Source organism: Seriola lalandi, unplaced genomic scaffold (genome assembly GCF_002814215.2).
Source record: "Seriola lalandi dorsalis isolate HSWRI2012SDOR001 ecotype SW California unplaced genomic scaffold, Sedor1 jcf7180002054406, whole genome shotgun sequence".
NCBI lineage: Eukaryota > Metazoa > Chordata > Actinopteri > Carangiformes > Carangidae > Seriola > Seriola lalandi.
In genome coordinates, this window is record NW_019524959.1 from 326797 (window position 1) to 346256 (window position 19460).

Below are 19460 nucleotides of genomic sequence, written 5' to 3' on the forward strand. Positions count from 1 at the left end.
GCTGCAACAGCAAAAACACGCTGCGTTCATATGAAGCTCGGCGCGGGTTCAATCAGGAAGACTATCTTTATCTTTCATTCACGGTTCTTTCTCTCTCTCTCTCTTTCTCTCCCTCTCTGATTTCAGGTGTTTTCAGTAACTAGGCAACCACGTTGTCGCCGTCAAACTTTAAAATCTGCTCTCACCTCTCCTGCTGTCAGCTGTCACTTCACTGCGTGTTGCTGCACCCCCCCCGTTCACCTCCAGTCTTCATACCCAGTGCCAGCTGGAGCTCCTCATCACATCCAGATCTCCAGCGTTCTCTTCTTCCCATCAACCAGCAACACCACAAGCGTCTAAACCCCCCGGGGGATTTCCTGTACTTCACACAGCCTTACCCTTTTTTTCCCCCACATATGATGACATCACGATGGCGTCTAATCGCCAAAGACTCCCATCTCTCACTTTCCCCCTCGTTTTGCACACGGCAATAAAAGTTAATTCGCCGATTCAGAATAAATTCTCTCCTGATTGAAATGGCAACTGTGCAGCTAGAGATGCACAACACAGGAAATACAAGCAGCAGTATAGTACTTATGATCAACCTGGGTATCCTCATGCACGTGCAAGGAGATACTTTGGCTTTTAAACCGTCACTTCAACTATTCAAAAGCACCCGAAACACAGGGACGCGTTTAATATCAGAGCTTCACAGAAGTGGCTGTCAAGCTTTTTTCAATTGTTTTGTTTAACACTGTATCATGCACTGTGCTGACAGCTGAATACAAGCTCCATGTGGAAATTAACCGACTGCCAGTAAAATTAAAAGTTACATGAATATCCAGAAATATCGCTTGTTACATCCTTGGATTTCACAAAGCTCTGTCAAAATAGTTGTGACAGTCGTCCTGCAGTTTATCATTTTATGCTTCATTGCCAGTGAAGCTGAGCCACATAAATAAGTTAATAAATATGTTTTGATTAAGTCAAGTCAAGATTTATACAGTCCAATGTCACATATCACAACAAAAGGCAAAGTAATCAAGACCTCCATCCACACTGAATCCTTCAGTCGCCGCTTTGCATTCTGGACTCTCGCCCGAATGAAAATTCACCTTCACTCTCCCACTTCCGACGGCATCATCAAGAGGAAATAATCTGTGCGCTTGTTCATGTGCGTCTCAGATTCTAGCACATTTATACGGTACATTTTGGGGACACGGTTTCTCATTAAATCAATGACTCATTCACGAGGGAAAAAATCATGAGAGAAACCGCAGGGAAACGGCTGCTCGTCCCCCTCGTATCAAAGGCTGAGCTGTCAGCGGCAGGCAATACAGCAGCCACAGAGGGCTGATCATGGGAAATGAGCATTAGTTTCCTGACAGTCACTCACTATAGCAAATAAACTGAGTCAATACTGAGGTCATGAGACTGTGCTAACACACTAGAGCTTAAAAGGTGTCTTTTGTCATAGGCAAGCCGATATCATAGTCATTTTAACACATTAGTTCGAGCAAGAGATAATGCATGTCCTGATACAAGTACATCATGAGTTCATTATGATACGTCCACAATAACCGATACTGTTGTATCATCCAGTCTATAAAAAAGATTTTGATATTAACAACACTGTCTAATATTCTCCAGGGCTGCAGTGATGAAATACGAGTGCAAAAGACTGCACTGAACCAACAGCAATAGCATTAATAATTAATATGCGACTGTACATTTTATTTATTACTCACACCATTAGGAACTATCCACCTGCTATCTGCTATAAATCCTGTTTTATAGCGTGTGATAAATTGGTTGCACAGTAAACATGTACTATAGGCCCATTTCTCATCACATAAAGTGTCAGAGAAGTTGAAGTCTTGCACTGATGTGCAAACACATCACTGCTGTGGACTTTTGTACTCGTCATGTTTATGTGAATGCGAGTTCTAACGCGACAGATGTTTGATGAGGAGGTGGTTCTCTTTCACGTTTTCGAGCCGTGAACTTGAACAAAAACTGGGAGAGACTGGGAGGTTTGGTCTGCAGCATTAGATAGCGGGGGGGGGGGGCGAAGTTAGCGGGATAACCATATTATTCTGCTTTGTGAGGCAGGCCTCAGGTCAACCGCATGCTTAGTTTTGAATGGCGTCATACACGATCAGCTGAGTGAGTACAAAACTTGAATTCAATTTTTACTTTTACTGCATTGACCTCCAGCACAAAGGGACCTGTAGCTCTGGGCCAGTTAGCCTGAATAATAGATGGGACACTGCAAACAGTTAAAATGAACTTATTGCTACTGTTGAATCAAACATTTTTCTTGACATTTATCTCGATGGAATGTTTTTAGACGGCTCTGGAAACGTTTTTTCACAAGCCAACGTGGCCTAAGAAGAAGTGGAAATCACTAAAACTACTTTATATAGTCACAGATTTCTTAAAAACACAAGAGCTCTACACAAGAGACAAGAGACATTTTCAGAGCGTCAAAGTCAAAGTCAGTGTGACCGCACAAAACAGAAGGTGTTGTCTTTAAATCTGGCCACATAAAACTAGCTAGTAGCTTCATTTCACTAGTGATACCTGATAACGCTTTTATAATTTAGTTGAACTGTCCCTTTTAAAACAATTAAATGAATCTGAATTTGAGATTCAACAGCATGAGTCATTTGCTGACACCTCTTTAGAAGATAATGGGTTTCCTCTACTGAAGAGAGCACATCAAAGAACTGGTGGAGCTTTGTTCACCTCACACAATGACCCAACTTCAGTGTCAACAGGCCCACATTAAGAGTCCTGGAGGGGAAATTAGAAAGGCCACAATACAGGGCCAGGCAGAGGAGAAGGTGGTGAATGTATGAGGCTCACAGAACTACACAACACAGCACAGACACATCCAGCTCAGAACCACACAACCATGTAGCAAACACTCAGACTTAAAAATGCTTGAGCTGGCCACTCATGGACATGAAAAAATGGGCTATCTGCATTTAGTACAACCCCTCTACCATTACTGAGAGGAACAACAAACCCGCTTCGGCTGAATGTGTCGAGAAAAACAAAACATTTGAGAAAAAAAAAAAAAGGTCCTTAAAACAGACAACGAACCATTCAACGTATGGACAAAGAAATGGGGCCAGAAATGAAGACTGTGTGTGGACAGGTTTCTGCTGGACGATATCGTGATACACAGGTGCTCTCAGGTGGTAGAAAACAAACAGGAGCTGATGGGGAGTTCATCATCAGGTGTTGATTTTATGTTATAAATTGGATGGATTGCAAAAGTAACGGGTGCAAAATGTTGAATATCCCAAGAAGACAACCTCCCGCTCAGCTCAGAGCGCAGCATTAGCGATTAGCATGTAGCGATCTGGTCACATCCCTGGATTTTGGGTGGTAGACAGTTTTGCACAGAACCTGATAAGAGGGAGGAACAACTGTTTTAAAAAGGTAAAACAGCTCTCAATGTTCCTCTGTCCTCTCAGCAGTGATAACACTCTTTCTGATATAAATGCATTAATAACTGTACAGTTTTAAGAGGGAGCACTGTGTTTGAGTCAGTGCTGTGCACTGTTGCTACAGAGGCCTTATTCAATGTGAAGCTTGGCTTGGGGAGAATGAGAAGTGTGAAAAGAGAAGGGAAGTGTGCATGTTACCATGTGCCCCATTTTCATATTCAGTTCACTACTGACACTATCCAGGAAAAACTGTGTTTAAATGTCACTTTTTAGAGAGAAAGAAAGATTCACTTCACTTCTAGCATAACTACTTTTCTTACTGTTTGTTTATTTCCTAAGTTCTTTTGACCGTTTTGTGTTTTGAATGTGCTCTATAAATAAAGTAACTTAATAGTAAAATGTGTGTGGGCGAGAAATGTTTACTTCCCGGGTAAACAATTTACTGCCTAATTTTGTATCTCAGTCGTTTAGTCTGTTCTCAGATGTCTTATTGAGAAAACAAAGTTCTTCTCACAGTCTAACGAACCACGGGGTTACAGCCTAACTTTGAGCATCATCACCCAGTCACGCTAACCACGCAAACTGCCGCAGACTTAACAAGGCTGAGACATAAAATAATATTCCCATGTCTGACAGTAACCAAAGCAAAACCCAGGATAGAAATGGCACAAGATGGGAGGAAATTTTCACATCATCTAAACTCCCCGATGACCAGCAGCAACCATTAAAAGCTATGATCTATGACGCTTTGAACGCCGGACAAAGACGTACCAGATGGGCCTGAACATAAGCTTAAATACATCAGCAGCGTGAAGGAGGAAACCAGTTAAAAGCTCATCACAGTGCTGAAGTGAGGCCTGCAGCTCCCCACCACCACCTTCACTCTTGAACCACACACCTTTCACCTCTGTGCTGCCAATGACTGAAGGGATGTGCATTCAGAAGAGTTAAGAGGCAACGGCGGGAATGGATTAAGTGCCAAAGGACAAATGCAAAAGTGCAGTGCAGTGTGCAAGATTTAAAAAAAAAAAAACACTAGTAAAAGGTGCATTAATTAGGCTGCTAGTCCCCTGCAAACCCCCTCACTCCCATCGGCTTCAGCTACATGACGGTGCTCAGTTTCTTTCACGTGTCATCCGTCCACGTCTAAAAGGCAAAACTGTTAAAGCTGTTCTGACACTCGAAGGTGAGAAAAACCTGCAGTTGTGTGTACCCTCCGCCCCGGCTGCATCACGCCGCCTAATCTCTCTCCGCGAGCTCTGTGTCTTCCGCACGCGTTTGTAGTCTCAACGTAACGAACTGCAGAGGCGGCAATAACGAGACGCGCTTTAAGACAGTCTCTCCTCAAAGGAATTAATGGTGCTGCACAGAGCAAAAGAGCAGTTGTACACATGTGAAATGAAAGAATGAACGAGGGGAGGGGCTGTGTTGGTGGGGGTGTCTCGCTTCAGGTACCAGTGAAACGTGAAATACAAGCCAGGAAGTCCAGTTTGAGTGACAGATCTGTGAATTTAAAAGGCCTTCAGCTGCCAAAACACTGTACAGCAGAGACAGGACCCTTTTATTATCACTTATTATTTCAATATCTGTTGCAAAACTGTGAGGAAACAGAAACACGACGACATTACAAAATACTCCACCTGGATTGTGCCTGTATGTGATTGACCAGCGCAGCGCCCTGCCAGATGATGACATGCTGCATTGCGGGAAAAGTTGAGCCAGGTGCAACTTTTTTTTTTTTTTTTCTTTTTTTGCTCCCCTTGCATTGGCATCACCCACTGCATCGCTGGACTGGGCTCATTCAAATGAATGACTGCGCTAAAAGAGAAGTTCAAACCCTGCTTTGCTTTCATAAACACCTGTGTGAAGTGGACATGACTGATTCTTTGAGTCATGAGGGTCAGCGATGACGATCATAATCGTCTCCCTCCTGACCAAGACACTCCACACTCCGGCCCCAAGCAAAGATCCTCTTCACCTCCTGCAGTCAGGTCAGGTTTTAAACAAACAATCTGCAGTGGTAAAGATTATGATTCTAGAGGCCTGAGCGGTTCCCAGTAGAAGCTGAAAAGAAAATTACACCTTTTCTTACTTCAACAGTCTTAACGCTGTAAACGCCGCGCTCACACAGCGTCTGCGTACAGCAGCCACATCCGATTGGTCAGGGCAGAACGATAGGAAATACCAAACACAGAAACAACAAGGAGCCAAAGCCAGACTGAATAATGAAGCGGTAACAAAATGGCAATTCAGTCTAAATATAAGGGGGGAAAAAAAGAAAGAAGAAAATAAAAACCTGCCTTTTCTCAGAATAATGAAGATTAATAGATTTATTTACCAGCAGTTTCCTACCGCTTCATTATAATACAAGCTGAGAGAAATGACCTCGCTGGACAAACAATTCCATAGTACACATGTGCATCGTAATTATTTATTCACCCCGCCCCCCTCCCTTCGAATAATATCACAGTGAGTCCAGATCCCTTCGTAGAATACAAACTAATTAAAGCTAATGAATGTCAGATGAGCAGAATGAAGCAATCAAGCACAACAAACCAAGTGTTGCTCAGCTCGCTGCAGTGGAAACACGACAACGTGAAAGTGGAAACTATCCATCAGTTTTAGATTCCCGCTGTCACATAATCAGCTTGTAATTACAGGAACATGCAGACATCAGAATGAGAGGACATTCTCCGTTTATTAAAATATGCAACACGTCGTTTAACAAGAAAAAGCTTAAGCTCCACAGTTTCCCCAAGTTTCAGCCACATCTTCAGCCTGCAGTCGCACGTTAACACGACGTGGCTAAACGTGACGATTAGCTGAAGCAGAAGAACAAAATGAACGTCAACAAACACTTACTAAAAATATAACTCACTGCTGAACATAACAGTTTGGACGGTTTGAGAAAAAGCATATCCACAGAGCTGCTCCAGAGCTGACAACTACTGCATGCTTGTATCAATGAAACATCCTCACAACTGTGTTACCTTGACCATTAAAACCTCACAGGTAGATGAAAAAGGAGCATTGCTGCTGAAACTTTCATCCGTTGCTACCTTTAAGTGAACACAATAAAAGTTTTCTGTATCTTCACAAAGACGTTTCTTGCTTCCTAGACGATGTAAAAATTACTTAATTGTCCACTGGACAAATTGTATATTTAGAAAATGGTAAAAGTCGGATTTGAAACGAAATTCTTTTAGGACTGAGAACATGATTAGAATTTCTGCTTAATATAAAAAAGGTGAGATTTTATGATTTGATGGACTTTTTTTCCCCCTCTACACTTAAAGTGAATTTTCTCCAGATTCTTCTTTTAGTGTGATTAGTAGTTCATTCAGTACGCAGTAGAAGAAAATGCTCTACAATACAAATACCCCACTAAAAAAATCCTCAAAGCTAAAGAACAATCTAAAACACAAACAATGGATGTCTAGGATTTTCTGTTAAGTTTTAGTTGTACTTGCTCATGTGTTAGTCATGTTGTCAGTGCTCAGGCCATTACATGACACTGGATGTTTGGAAGAAGGACCAAGTACAGATTGTACCAATGTTTTTCTTTTCTTTTAAATCATAAACAGAAATAAAGAGAAGAAAAATTAGCATCAATTCGTATCTAACTGATCAGACCAACTACTTCAACATCTTACAAACCACTTTTGGCAATAGCTCTGGTTTTATTAAAAACAACAAAAACAAAAAAAGAACACACTGCACATCCTGTACGCTGAGCAAACAGAAGAGCAACACAATGCACAGGAGCATTCTATAGACGTTATGAGTCTCCGTTTGACCCAGTGCACAAAAGGATGTGCAGGCAAGTCTGTGAGTGGAGGTAAAATATACACAGGTGCTCCCAGGGAGGCGCTGAGAGGAACCGGTTGATGTTTGTGAAATAAAATCTGTTGCTAAGTTACAGGAGCACTGAGCGCAGTTTTCTGGACTCGCAGGGGAATGCGTCAGCAGTGGTTTCTGAAAAAGGTACTCAGGCTCGCCCTGCATCCATGTTTGGCTCAAATATTATCTCCAAAACTGCAGCATCCTCGGTCACACTCCACGGCCTCTGGGTGCTCACTCTCTCAAATACAATTAAACAAAAGCAAACAGCAGCTGAAACTACGTATTTGGACGCTGCCACGGGGGACAGGGACAAAGCAGTGAACCTTGCTATGTGTTTAGATTCTGATTCAGACAGTTTTCCCTGAGGGACACCTTTATCTCATTGCTCTCAAGCACATGTGCCTTGTCCTACGGGGGGAGGGAATTGGTTAAAAGTCTGTCCACAGGGGCTGAGTCTCGCAGGGAAATTAAAAGCATGTCTAGAAGCAGGTCAGGACCAGGAGGGATGGCTGCGAGAAGACAGGCAACCCAAGGGGAGATGATGTGGACATCTGTTTTGAATTTCCACACATTACGAGCAACAGGCAATTCAATTAGACAGGCAGAAAACCCTGTTACCACTGGAATCCTGCCAGCCAGGACTGGCCTGCGTACATGCCCTTCTCCGTGAATTTGGAGAGGGGGCAGAGAAGAATGGAAGCAGAGCTTTTCCACCAAACAGTCCCAGGAAACAAACTCAGGAAGTAACTCATGAGCCTGAAGTTCCTTCTTGTTTGCATTTCCATCATATCTCAAGAAACTACGAAGATTAGGTAAAGTTAAACAAGTCGAGATCATTTTTGTACAACACAAAAGTTGTATAGCGTTGTATGAAGCCCTTTGTGGCTCCAAAAGACGCTGCATGAAGTCGGATAAATTGGCACAAGGGGCAAGTCTGAAAATGGAAAAAAAAAAGGCTAGTGGCTCGAAGCTACATTAGCTATGAAAGAATGTAGAAGAATGTAAGAAAACAAACAAACAAAAAAAAACGATATCACTGGTTCTGCTGGCTTGATTTTTAGCCTTTTTTTTTTAGCCGTCCATCACGAGTCTGACCTTAAATGTCAACAACACTACAAGCTCCCATACCAACTCCCAACACTGATACTAGCACCAACCGCTGCTTGTTTACTGGACAGGCTGCATTTCAGCTCTGCAAATTCCACCTTAACAGTTCCCAGGCTGTCAGACAACACTACGCTGAGAAAAAAAGGATTTCGGAGCGGGGGCAGGAACATAAACTGGAAGCAGAAAGTAGTTCTCCAGTGAGCTTAGATGTCTAGTTTAACCTGAAGTACATTTGTGCGAAAAGACCAAAGATTTCCTTTTGTCTAAATTAGCAGTTGAGATACAGACCTAGCCCACATTTTAACCTGGTCGTCTTTAGGCCTTTTTGTGACCTTTCAATCATCAAACGCCTGCTGACCGGGTCCCCGGAAAAGGTCAGACCAGAGCCACAGGAGAACAAGAGTCCTGTCCTTCATCCTGTCAACATCCGTCTCCGTACCCTCATAAAACCAGCTATGCTGCAAGGTTATTCCCAGTTCAGATTTCAGTTTCACCTGTAATGAACCACAGCTAGATATCGACTCCGCTCACACTCTAACCTGTTATCTGGAGCCACCAGAGTTTGTATAGCACTGTTTTTTTTTTTTTTGCTTGACCAAACAAACCACACCACAGCAATCCTACTAACACTAGAGGTGAATCTTCCCTCGATGTCACCTGCTCAAGAAACCAAATATGTGACACGGCTGGACTGATGAAGACATGACAGGCTAATCCATGAGAGGAGACAGGAATAATGAGGGGATGAAGGGGCTGAACAAACAGGCGTATGACTGATCTGCTTCTCACACCGAGGCTGACGAGACTCTGCAGTGCGATTTGTGTATTTTGTGTCATTTGGACATTATTATCTTGGAGCAAAGATGAAGACACAGCAGCTGAAAGCTTCCCTCACAATGTCAGTGCAGAGCCTATGTAAACAGGAGAGAACAGATATGCTAAAAACAACAGCATGGTGAGGAAAGAACAACAAATACAGCAGCTCGTTCCCACACACTCACATCAACACATCAAATGACAATGTGGCTTTCGCAGAAAAGACAAATAGATGCTGGGTCACATTCGCACAAAAAAAAAAAAAAAACTAAACTATCAGCCCGGTCTTTGCTTATATAACCAAACATTAGATTCCAAAAGGAAACAAAAAAGGGGGACGAAAGAAAAGTGAAATCCTACATCCTTTTTCAGTGTTCAACACATTCTTTGCACGTTTTCATTCCTGATGCGATTGCCGAGACGACTGGAGAAGGAGCTGAGGCTGAACCATATTACGAGGCCGTTCAAATGGCGTGCAATTTAATATTCTCTTTCTAAAGTTGGATACACCACTGATGGCCCAGATAAAGTGTGGGACATTTCATTTTTGTAATTTCTGGAGCATACTGTGCAAGTCTCTTTTCGGTTTCAACAGTAGACTTATATTCTGTTTATTTACACAATATAGAGACGGGAACATTATATCTCTATGTGGTAACTGAACCTCATTTCATCAACATCTGAACATCAACTATGGGCTTTATTCTGCCGCTTTAACAGCCTCCACTCTTCTGGTTTCAGGCTTTCCACCAGAGTTTAGGAACCGGCTGCAGGGATTTGTTCCCATTCAGCCACAACAGCATGAAAAAAATGACACGGCTGCATTGTATTGCAATCTATTGTCCACCACCTGTGTGAGTAAAGCATCTTTTCTCCACTTCACTATCTTTACGTGCCAGGTCAGTTTTTTGCCAGAATCTCGACTCTGAAGCATTAAAATTTACTTGTGAATGGATCTAAATGCCTCTATTTATTGGCAAGTGATTTGTCTTTATGTACATATCGCTGTATGGACAATGTGCAGAGTACAGTACCAAGTATCTATTACCATTACTGATCCCATAAAAAGGTGGAAATTTGCTTGTGAAACAGCAAAAAACGACACAATATTGAAACCGTTGCACCTGGAAGACAGAGCGCTTTGAGACCCTTTGCTTCTGATAAGCTTCTAGTGAGTGAACATGAGGTTTCAGCGAGGTCAGGTCTGTGTTCCAGTTCATCCCAAAAAAAAAAAAAAAGGTGTCGGATGGATCCACAGCGAGCTCAGAGAACCATGACTTCATGGACCCGCCTAATTGGAACGAAGGGCCGAGACCAAACCACGAGCTACAGCCCCAGACCAAAACCACAACAGGACGTACGTGGACAGGCATCTCTAACAGTGTCCTTCACAATTTAAGGATAAAACCCTTCTGAGTTAAACCGTATTGTTTTTTTTTTAGGGAGGCATCTTTATAAAAAAAGGCACCTACTGTAGAGGAGCTACACTGCTGGAAGGAATGTTTATGAGCTACACTGGGCCTGATAAAAACAGTAAATAGAGTAAACAGCCAGAACAATGAGGTGGGAGTTAGGAGCTGCAGCAGCACACACACACACACACACACACACACACACACACACACACACACACACACACACACACACACAGTTTGGGGTTAATAACACTGAGTTGTAGAACTCAGTGTACGATGCAATTAAGTGTACCTTTAAATAATGGTGGAAAATTAAAGCCATTTGTGTAGGCACCTTTATTACAGACGGACTCCACCGGCCCTGGAGAGATGTTTCGAAAGTAATATTGATGTTGTTAAAATACTACCAGAGGCATTTAGATTTTATGAGGAACATGTAGGCTCAGCAGCACATTAAAACAATATCCCCTGAAACTACCAACTGTAAGCTCATTACAAGTCCAGATGAAGTCGAACAAACGATCTGAAATCAGTCTTCCCAAAGCTAAGGGCCAACACGTTTTCCCCCTCCGTAAAAACAGCCTAAATTTCAGGCATTTAAACAGCAGTTTGCTCTTCAGTTTATTATAAAATAATAAGTCCTAAATATGATACATAGCCGTGGTTGCAAATGTGCTTTAAGGCCGAAATTAAGAAGCCGAGAGCAGGATTTATATTAGCTGCAGATCTGAGCTGTTGCTGAAAAGATGTGATGATTATACCCAGTCACAAATAAATCGAGAAACCTCATATGTCAGATAAACATCCTCTGCATTCATAGAAGGTCATTATGTTGAAGAGTCTGTTGATGGAAGACTTTCATAAACAACAAATAGTCACACACTCCATCCTGACAGGAACCCACTGGTTCTTCTTTGGAAATACACTCACTACTTCAACAATTAACATTCATTTCTAATGAAGTAAGAGTGAAACACTGAGCCTCAACCTGAGAAGTTAAATCCCAAGAAGAACGCTGTGTCTGCCATTTGGGCACATTTTGGCTTCAGTGAAGACGGAACCGAACAAAAAGAAAGTCAAATACAAGACTTCAGCCACCGAAAGATAGCGCCACCAGTTTGATTAGCGACTTGGAAAACAGTCACATTAGAAAAAATGAAGAGCACAAAAACTGTGGTAAAAGTTTGCAATATGATTTGAAGTCATATCGTCCTGCCCTACTACAGACCATCCAGTTTTTCCTCATTCACAATTGGAAAACACTTCAATTGCAGTCCAACATAATTGGTAAAGTTAAACTAATGGGAGGAATATTTGGAAAGACAAAAATAAAAACAGGAAACTCCAACCAACTCCAACTGCAGAGGAGAGTCTGACTGTAGTTTGCATAGATGCACTTGTGTGTTAAACACTGGAGGAGGATCAAGCCAGGTGCGCTTTCCCTGGCAACCAGCAGCTAAGTGTTTGTCTACCAATCACTAGTTCAAGTCGTCAATTAAGCTATTTAATGTTTGCTGAGGAGACAGACTGCAGCCATGGCAACAGCAAGTTACTGGACTGACAAAAAAGAAAACAGAACCACTTTTTTTGTGCTTAAGTGCCCTTTAATGCCCCTTTTTCAAAAACATTCAGGCAAGCAGGAGTGGATAAGACCTGACTGGATATCATTTTATCCTAAGCCCCCAACCTCCACCAAATGCCCCTCTGCTCTTAGCAGCTGCCCCTCCAGTTAATCCAAACGCCTCTCTGATCAGCCAAAATGCACCTGACTTCTTGACCTAAGGCTAAATAGTGAACACAATGACCTTCAGTCAAAAATGAGACTTAAAGGCCTCGGTATGCTTCACATGTTCTAGGTCAGACCACATCTGAAGGCAGATGTCCATACTTATTAGGAATGGCCAAAAATGTCTAAAAGGAGTGGCTGCATCACACTGTCTCCCTGATTTATCCCCAAGAACTCTAGATTTTTGTGTGTGTGTGTTTATGTAGTTTTGACATGATGGATCACACACTTTTGGACAGTCTCTCTTCAAGAGCATTATCTGTTCTGCACCTTCATGTAAACACAAAAAGTCACTTAAGCAGCTGTGTGAAGAATTGCCCTGCATGAGATGGTGGTACCCCCGTTTTCATTTCCCCTCTTTCCCCCCCACTAGAGAGTGAGTGCGTGCCACCGCTGTGAGGAGCTTTTTGACAATGAGGGAAAACAAGATCAGCAGCAGGAAGCTCTAAAAGGAAATGCCCATGTTGAGCCGTGCCTTGTTGCGCGCAGTGGAGGTGTGGAGCACCAGCTCTGTGTGCAGATTAAATTCAAAACTTTAGAAACACGCAACATTGTTCTTACATACCTGCTTCCACAGAAAGCTGTCCATGCCGTTTAACATCCAAGAAACAGCCACGTGGATGGCGGAAAGAATAACTCCAGTGATGACCGCGGCGCGCATCCTGACGGGCAGCAGAGTGTAGATGACATGGATGAAGAACACGGTCCACCAGATCCCCTCCGAGGCACTTCTGGGTTGCACGAGCAGCACTCCGATCACCTGGATCACCAGCACCACCAGGATGACCACATAGCACACAATCCACATATGGTCCTGGTGAAACCCGTTCCTGTTGCAGACCACCATGAGTATGAGTGTGAGGAAGATGGCAACGGAAAAGACCACCACATAAGTTACGCTCGGCCTCGCCGCCCCGCCGGAGCAGTGGAAACCCAGCATGACCGTGAAGACCAGCACCAGCACCGCCATGAGCATGGTCAGACTGCTCTGGTTGAGACGGAAAAAGTAGCGCTGGTAGAGCCGCTCCAATTTCTCCGACTGGAACTTCTTGGATTTGAAAACGTGCATGACGCTGGTGCAGCACGCCACTAAAGAAAAGTTAACATCGGGCATGACCTCCTCGTCGTTGGTCTTCGGCTTGGCTCTCCGCTCCTCCAGACCCAGCTCTACAGACTTGGGTCTCACCTCGTCCTCTGGGCGTTTAGGGGACGCGCGGCCTCGGTTCTCCTCGCCATGGTCCTGCCAAGCCGACCTGGACCTGAAGCTGACCCTGCTGACGGTCGTGGAGGCTCGGCCGGGCTGCCGGTGGTCCGGATCATCCTCTTCCTTCCACCGACTGTTAGTCCGGGTGAGCTTCTTGCGCGGGGATCTGGCCGAGTATGGGCACCCGTTGGCCACGGACTCAGACTCTCCCCAAGCTGATCTGTGCTCGGTCCCTCCCCTCAACACAGGCGCACCGACTCCGGGTGGGCTGACACTGTTTGATCTGGACATAGTAGTTAAGAGAACGGGAGGCAACAACAGAATGTGCTCAAACTAATAAACACTGCATTAAAAGTTTTGTTCCACTGAAAAATAATGTCAGGACACAAGGACGAGGCGCATCACGTGTCTGCTATAAGTTGAATTTCCCATAGTTGGCCACAATCTGAGTCAATACAAACTATCACTGTTTTTTTCCCCCACTTTTAGAGGCAAAAATTCATTTTAAAATCTTTAAAATCGACATGGGAATGTCCAAAGAAGTAACCAGAAGTGATGAAAAGCTCTGGGAATAAAAAAAAAAACAAAAAAAAAAAAAACAATTGAACATGCGCAAAAAGTCACTGGGGAGCCAGTTTCGCCACGAGAGGAGGGAAGATTAGATCCAGGTGGGTTTGGCTCTACATCATTGGGCCCAATTAACTAACATCCATGGAGAGGTTGCACGGCAGCGCGCGCTGTAGATGACAAAACCCAATACACAAATCAGATAGTCCCCAGAGATCATAGCGCAACACCATCAATTACGCCGTGAATCCGTTATATCTGCGGACATGTTTCCTGTATTCTTGTAAACGGTGTGTGGACAGTGAAGACGGAGGTGGGGGGGGATAAAAAAGGCGAATCCCATGTTGGCGGTTCTCATCTGGTCCCGTCAAGTCTTAATTCACCTGTATTGAGCGAACACCGCAGCACTGGACGGCGGTGGGAGCCTCACGTTTGGCCAAAAAGCATCATCACGATCCTCGCACACTTGCGCTGATCTGAGCGGAGGAAAAAACTCAGCCGCTCCTCCTTCTCCTCCTGTGGCAGCCACAAAAAACAGCCCCTTGGTCCATGGTACAGCTGTAGTGCTACGACGCAGTCAATTTATCGTCAACCTCTGCGCTGAATCAATGTCCAACAGCTGTCCATCACTGTCCAATTCCCCAGAGAGAGAGAGAGAGAGAGAGAGAGAGAGAGAGAGGGAGAGAGACTCCTGATCTGATTTGTAGCCAGACTCCAACGCGCAGCGAATCCGCGGCCGTGCAGCGGCAGTGTTTCATGAAGTGTCTACCCGGTGCCAAAGTGCAGCCTCGGACAATCCGCTCGGTGTCTGTTTGGAGCGTGGCATCATAACATATTTACCGCTGATTGCTGCTTTAATGGCCATTCAACCAAGTGTGCTTCCTGCTGTCCGCCTCTACGCCGCGCTGCCATTGGAAAGAGAAGAGGGTGAGTCACGCTTTGGCGCGTTTTCATTGGACGCCAGGCTGGTCAATCCGCGTCAGAGGCTGCGCGACCCCCGGGCGCTTTCGATGAATGGGCGGGTCTGTACTCACAGCTGGATAGCCCTCACACACACACACACACACACACACACACACACACACACCGGTGGTTGAAAATTGGACTCCTGGACTTGAGGTCCAATAACTTAATGAGGATCATTTTTACACAATTATTCTCATCTTTCAAAATAATTTAAATGTTTATTTAAATTTTAATACATTAAATAGATACATTTTGTCATTGTGAAGCTCTTCTTTGATAACTTTTATTTTGAAAAAAAAAATCACTCAGTGGATTCAATTATTTATCAATTAGAAAGGTCAAACATGGTTCAAGACCCCTCACATATGAATATTTGATGCTTTCATGTAAATTAAATTTAGTTTAGTTTCAGATTGTTGGTCGGACCAAACAAGAAAAATGAAGATGTCATCTTGGATTCTGCCAACGTTAATTTTTCACTATTCTTTTGATATTTCATAAACTAAATGATTAATAAATGCTTGGAAAAGTAATCAACAATTCCCTTTACAGCTTTACATCTGTGCTTGCTTACCTACAGTGAGATGGGGCTCTTGCAACAGTAATCACTTTATAGAAGAAAGGGGTGAATAAGTTGTTTCACCTCTTCCACCATTTACACCAGCAGTGAGTCTGTGGACATGTTACATAGGAGAAAAGAGCATTTTGTGTCACTTAAGTTCACATTGTGTGTTAACGAATAGAAATTGGAGGCATGTGACGAGGAGCCTCGTGTGTTCGCTGAGACCGGCTCACCTCCAGCTGAATTCCCTTTGCCCCTTTTGGAATTCATCGAGGGTGAAACACTGTTAACGGAGAGAACAGGAGCCTCCATTCAGCACCGTCTTCATCAAATAAAAAGGGAACTCAGATATAAATCAGAAACAAATTTATCTTGATTCAAGTTGTGCAACTTATTTTCTCTGCTTGTCTTATGACTGCTTGTTTGCTTGCTCGATCTGCTGTTCTGTCCCTTTTCTCTCTCACAAACACCTAACACAATTTATTGTTTTATAACAAGGAAACAGAGATCTTGCCATTTTAAACTCACGAAAGAAACAGATTGATGTGAAAAATCCAGTTAATGTACAGTTTTGAGGTACTTGTACTTTACTTGAGTACTTCTGCTGCTTTATACTTCTTCTCCTCTAAATTTCAAGGAGAAATAATGTAATTTATGCATTTATTTAACTGCTGAATTTACCCGTTACAGTATGAAAATATGCAGACAACATTACAATCACATGTAACTGTCAAACATATCGTATTTAACCTGCTGCTGTAACATCCTCTGATTTCAGGCACCAGATTTCTGATCCTGGCTGCAGGAATTTCCTCCCATTCAGCAACAGGAGCGTTCGTGAGGTGCGACACTTGATGCTGGGTGATAAGGCCTGGCAGTTAAGGCAAAAGCTCTGCACAGACCAGTCAAGTTCTTCCACACAAAAACCCAGAAAACCATGTTGAAACATGTCGAGGCCTTCCCCAAACTCTTGCCACAAACTTGGAAGCAACTCCCAGACCAGAAAAAGCACAAACATATAAGAGGCGTCCACATACTTTTGGCCACACAGTGTGCTTTGGACGTTATGATTTTACATTAAAAAGCACTGATCAGCTTATAAATAATGATGTATATAGTCACAGATGACACACACAGACCCAGCAGAATATAAAGGTGCTAAAATTAGCTCCTGATTTAGCTGATAAACTTCCTCACATGTCTGAAAGCCGACAGAGAACAGTGTGGATTTGGTATTAACTGCCACTTCGTACCAATCAATAACATTTATGCACTGAAGCCACAGTGAGGTGTTTGGATGAGAGGGACTTGAGATCATGTGGAGCTAAAATCTAAATAAATCAAATTTACACCGCTTCACAGTCTGATGTGGAATATACGTGTGTGTGAGTGAGTGTATGTGTGTGTGTGTGTGTGTGTGTGTGTGTGGGTGGGTGCATTTATGTGTTTCCTGCTTTCATCTGCTGTCTCACAGTGATTGAAACCACACACATACTGTATGTTGTGTGTGCTGATTTGACACAGAACGCTACTGCCATCATCTGAATGTTAAATGAACTTGTTCAGCAGCAGTTTGTCATTATACACAAGACGCACACGTGCATTAACACACTCACACACACACACACACACACACACACACACACAAACAAACACGCACATTTAACCTCATTACAACCTGCTTTTTCAATTTCCACTCAAATTTGCCGTGGTCTATGTAAACTGTGGTTATTTAAAGGGTTATTTCACCTAAATCCCCGTGCAGTCAGCTCCAGTTTTGCTTGCAGAGGTTTTCGTACCTCCGTTGCTGAGGCTGCTGCTGTCACACTGATGCTATGAAAGTGAATTAAACTTTGTCTGTGGTGCTCAAAGCAATGAGGTATGGCATTGGAAAAAGTCCAAGATGAACAATCTCCCCTGGTTAATTACTAAAATCAGGACAGTTCTCAGTGATATTCAGCTGCATATATTCAAAATTAAAACAGGCACTAAACAAGAAAAACACATCTATCAACAGGGATCTGGTACAGGTGGTTAGATGCCATGGTGTGAGTGGAGAAACATGTTTTGATTCGCAGTCATCTGGATGAACTGACCCTTTAACACAAGTAAAAACCTGTGTCAGTTATTTAACAGGATTAATTATAAAGTAGAAGGAAATTTTGCCATGTAACATGAAAGGGAAGTGTATGAGATCATCTTCTCCCATGCACGTGAGTGAATTTATGAGTGAATTGGAGAATAAAAACACGAAAACTTGTTCCCAGTGTAATTTATCTATTAGTTTTTCCCTTCTCAAGTATTTTTAACACAGTGGAATCCAGTCGAACTAAGCAGAAGACGAAAGAAGTATCGTGGATGTAAGGAAAACAGCTTGAGGAAAAACCTGCAACAACATTCAGCTGACTGAATACACACGCTTTGTTTTCAGTGGCTTTATCTTCAAAAATCCCTCTTTCCAGAAACAGCATAGAATAAAAAACAGACAAACGAAAAGACAGAGATGAGAATAATGTGTGCTAAAGTTGGAAGTTTGCTAAAGAGAAGCAAACAAGAAGTGACTTTGTATGGATGCAGATGACAGACGCTGTATAGACCAGGAGCTGAAACAGGAACAGTCAAACGAAAAAGCTCCGCGGCTCAGAGATCATCGCTATGACCTCAAACTGATGAAGCTGAAGATTGGATGATATGACCAAAAGCTCCAGAACAGCTACTTAATGGACCACGTGGCAGGATTGTACTGTCAACAGAAGCGTATTGCTCATGTGCATAATTCTGTTGGCCTGTTAATAGTATTAATGTTGTTAATATGAATCAGCCAACATTAGCTGAAGAAGAAGAGAAGAAGGAGGAAACACATTGAAACCAAAATATTCAACAAGCGCAAGAGGTGAGGAGAGAAAAGGAAAAGATATTGGAATCCAGAGAAGGGAAATAAAATGGGATATGGTTAAGACACACTCCCCATGTACAGTATGTTTTTGCTCATCAGTCTACACTCAGTAACCCATGATGACAAAGTGAAAACATACTTTTTAGAAGGTTTTGCTAATTTATTAACAAAAAAAATTATCAAAAACTGAAATCTCTCATGTACAAAGTATTCACACCCTTAATTCAGCGTCTTTGTGGACAGCCTTTGGCGTCTTGTTCAGCAATTCACGCATTAATTCTCAATGAATGAAGTTCAATGAAACAGTAATTACAGTCTAATTCTTCTTCCTCCACTGACTCAGTCGGTGGGAGCAGCCAGTCAAGGACAACTCCTGTTTGCAGTGCACCGAGAAAAATCACATCTGAGGCTTTGTAAATATTCAGAAAAACATCTTCCACGAAAATAAACCTTCTCAGTGTTCCGTCAAATTGTTTATTAGGACCCACGTGTGTTGGCAGCGTCTCATGAGCAACCACATGAGCGACGTCTAAAATAGCATCAGGCATTCCAGATATGCACAACGTGTGTGATCCAGTGGCTGAATTAATTGAAGATGCAGCACGGGGTGTGAGAGAGAGAGAGAGGCGATTAATGTGAGACCGTGTCATGAGGCCAAGAGTTGACAAGTGAAAGATCCCCTCACCACCACCACCAGCACCACCAGCACCAGCACCACCACCACCAGCACCACCACCAGCACCACCAGCACCACCACCAGCAGCGCCAGCACCACCAGCACCAGCAGCAGCACCAGCAGCCCCACCAGCAGCACCAGCAGCACCAGCAGCAGCAGCAGCACCACCAGCACCACCAGCAGCA

At 43.2% G+C, this 19460-nt stretch overlaps 1 protein-coding gene across 1 annotated transcript in view; it reads right to left on the bottom strand.

Annotated features, from left to right (window-relative positions):
* Nucleotides 1–15011, bottom strand: part of adcy5 (adenylate cyclase 5) — an 87517-nt gene extending 72506 nt beyond the window's left edge. Inside the window, exon 1 of the mRNA XM_023409734.2 lies at nt 12970–15011. Within this exon, the coding sequence (XP_023265502.1) occupies nt 12970–13899 (930 nt within the window). The 5' untranslated portion in view covers nt 13900–15011. The remainder of the gene's footprint in view (nt 1–12969) is intronic.
* Between the last annotated feature and the right edge of the window lie 4449 nt (nt 15012–19460).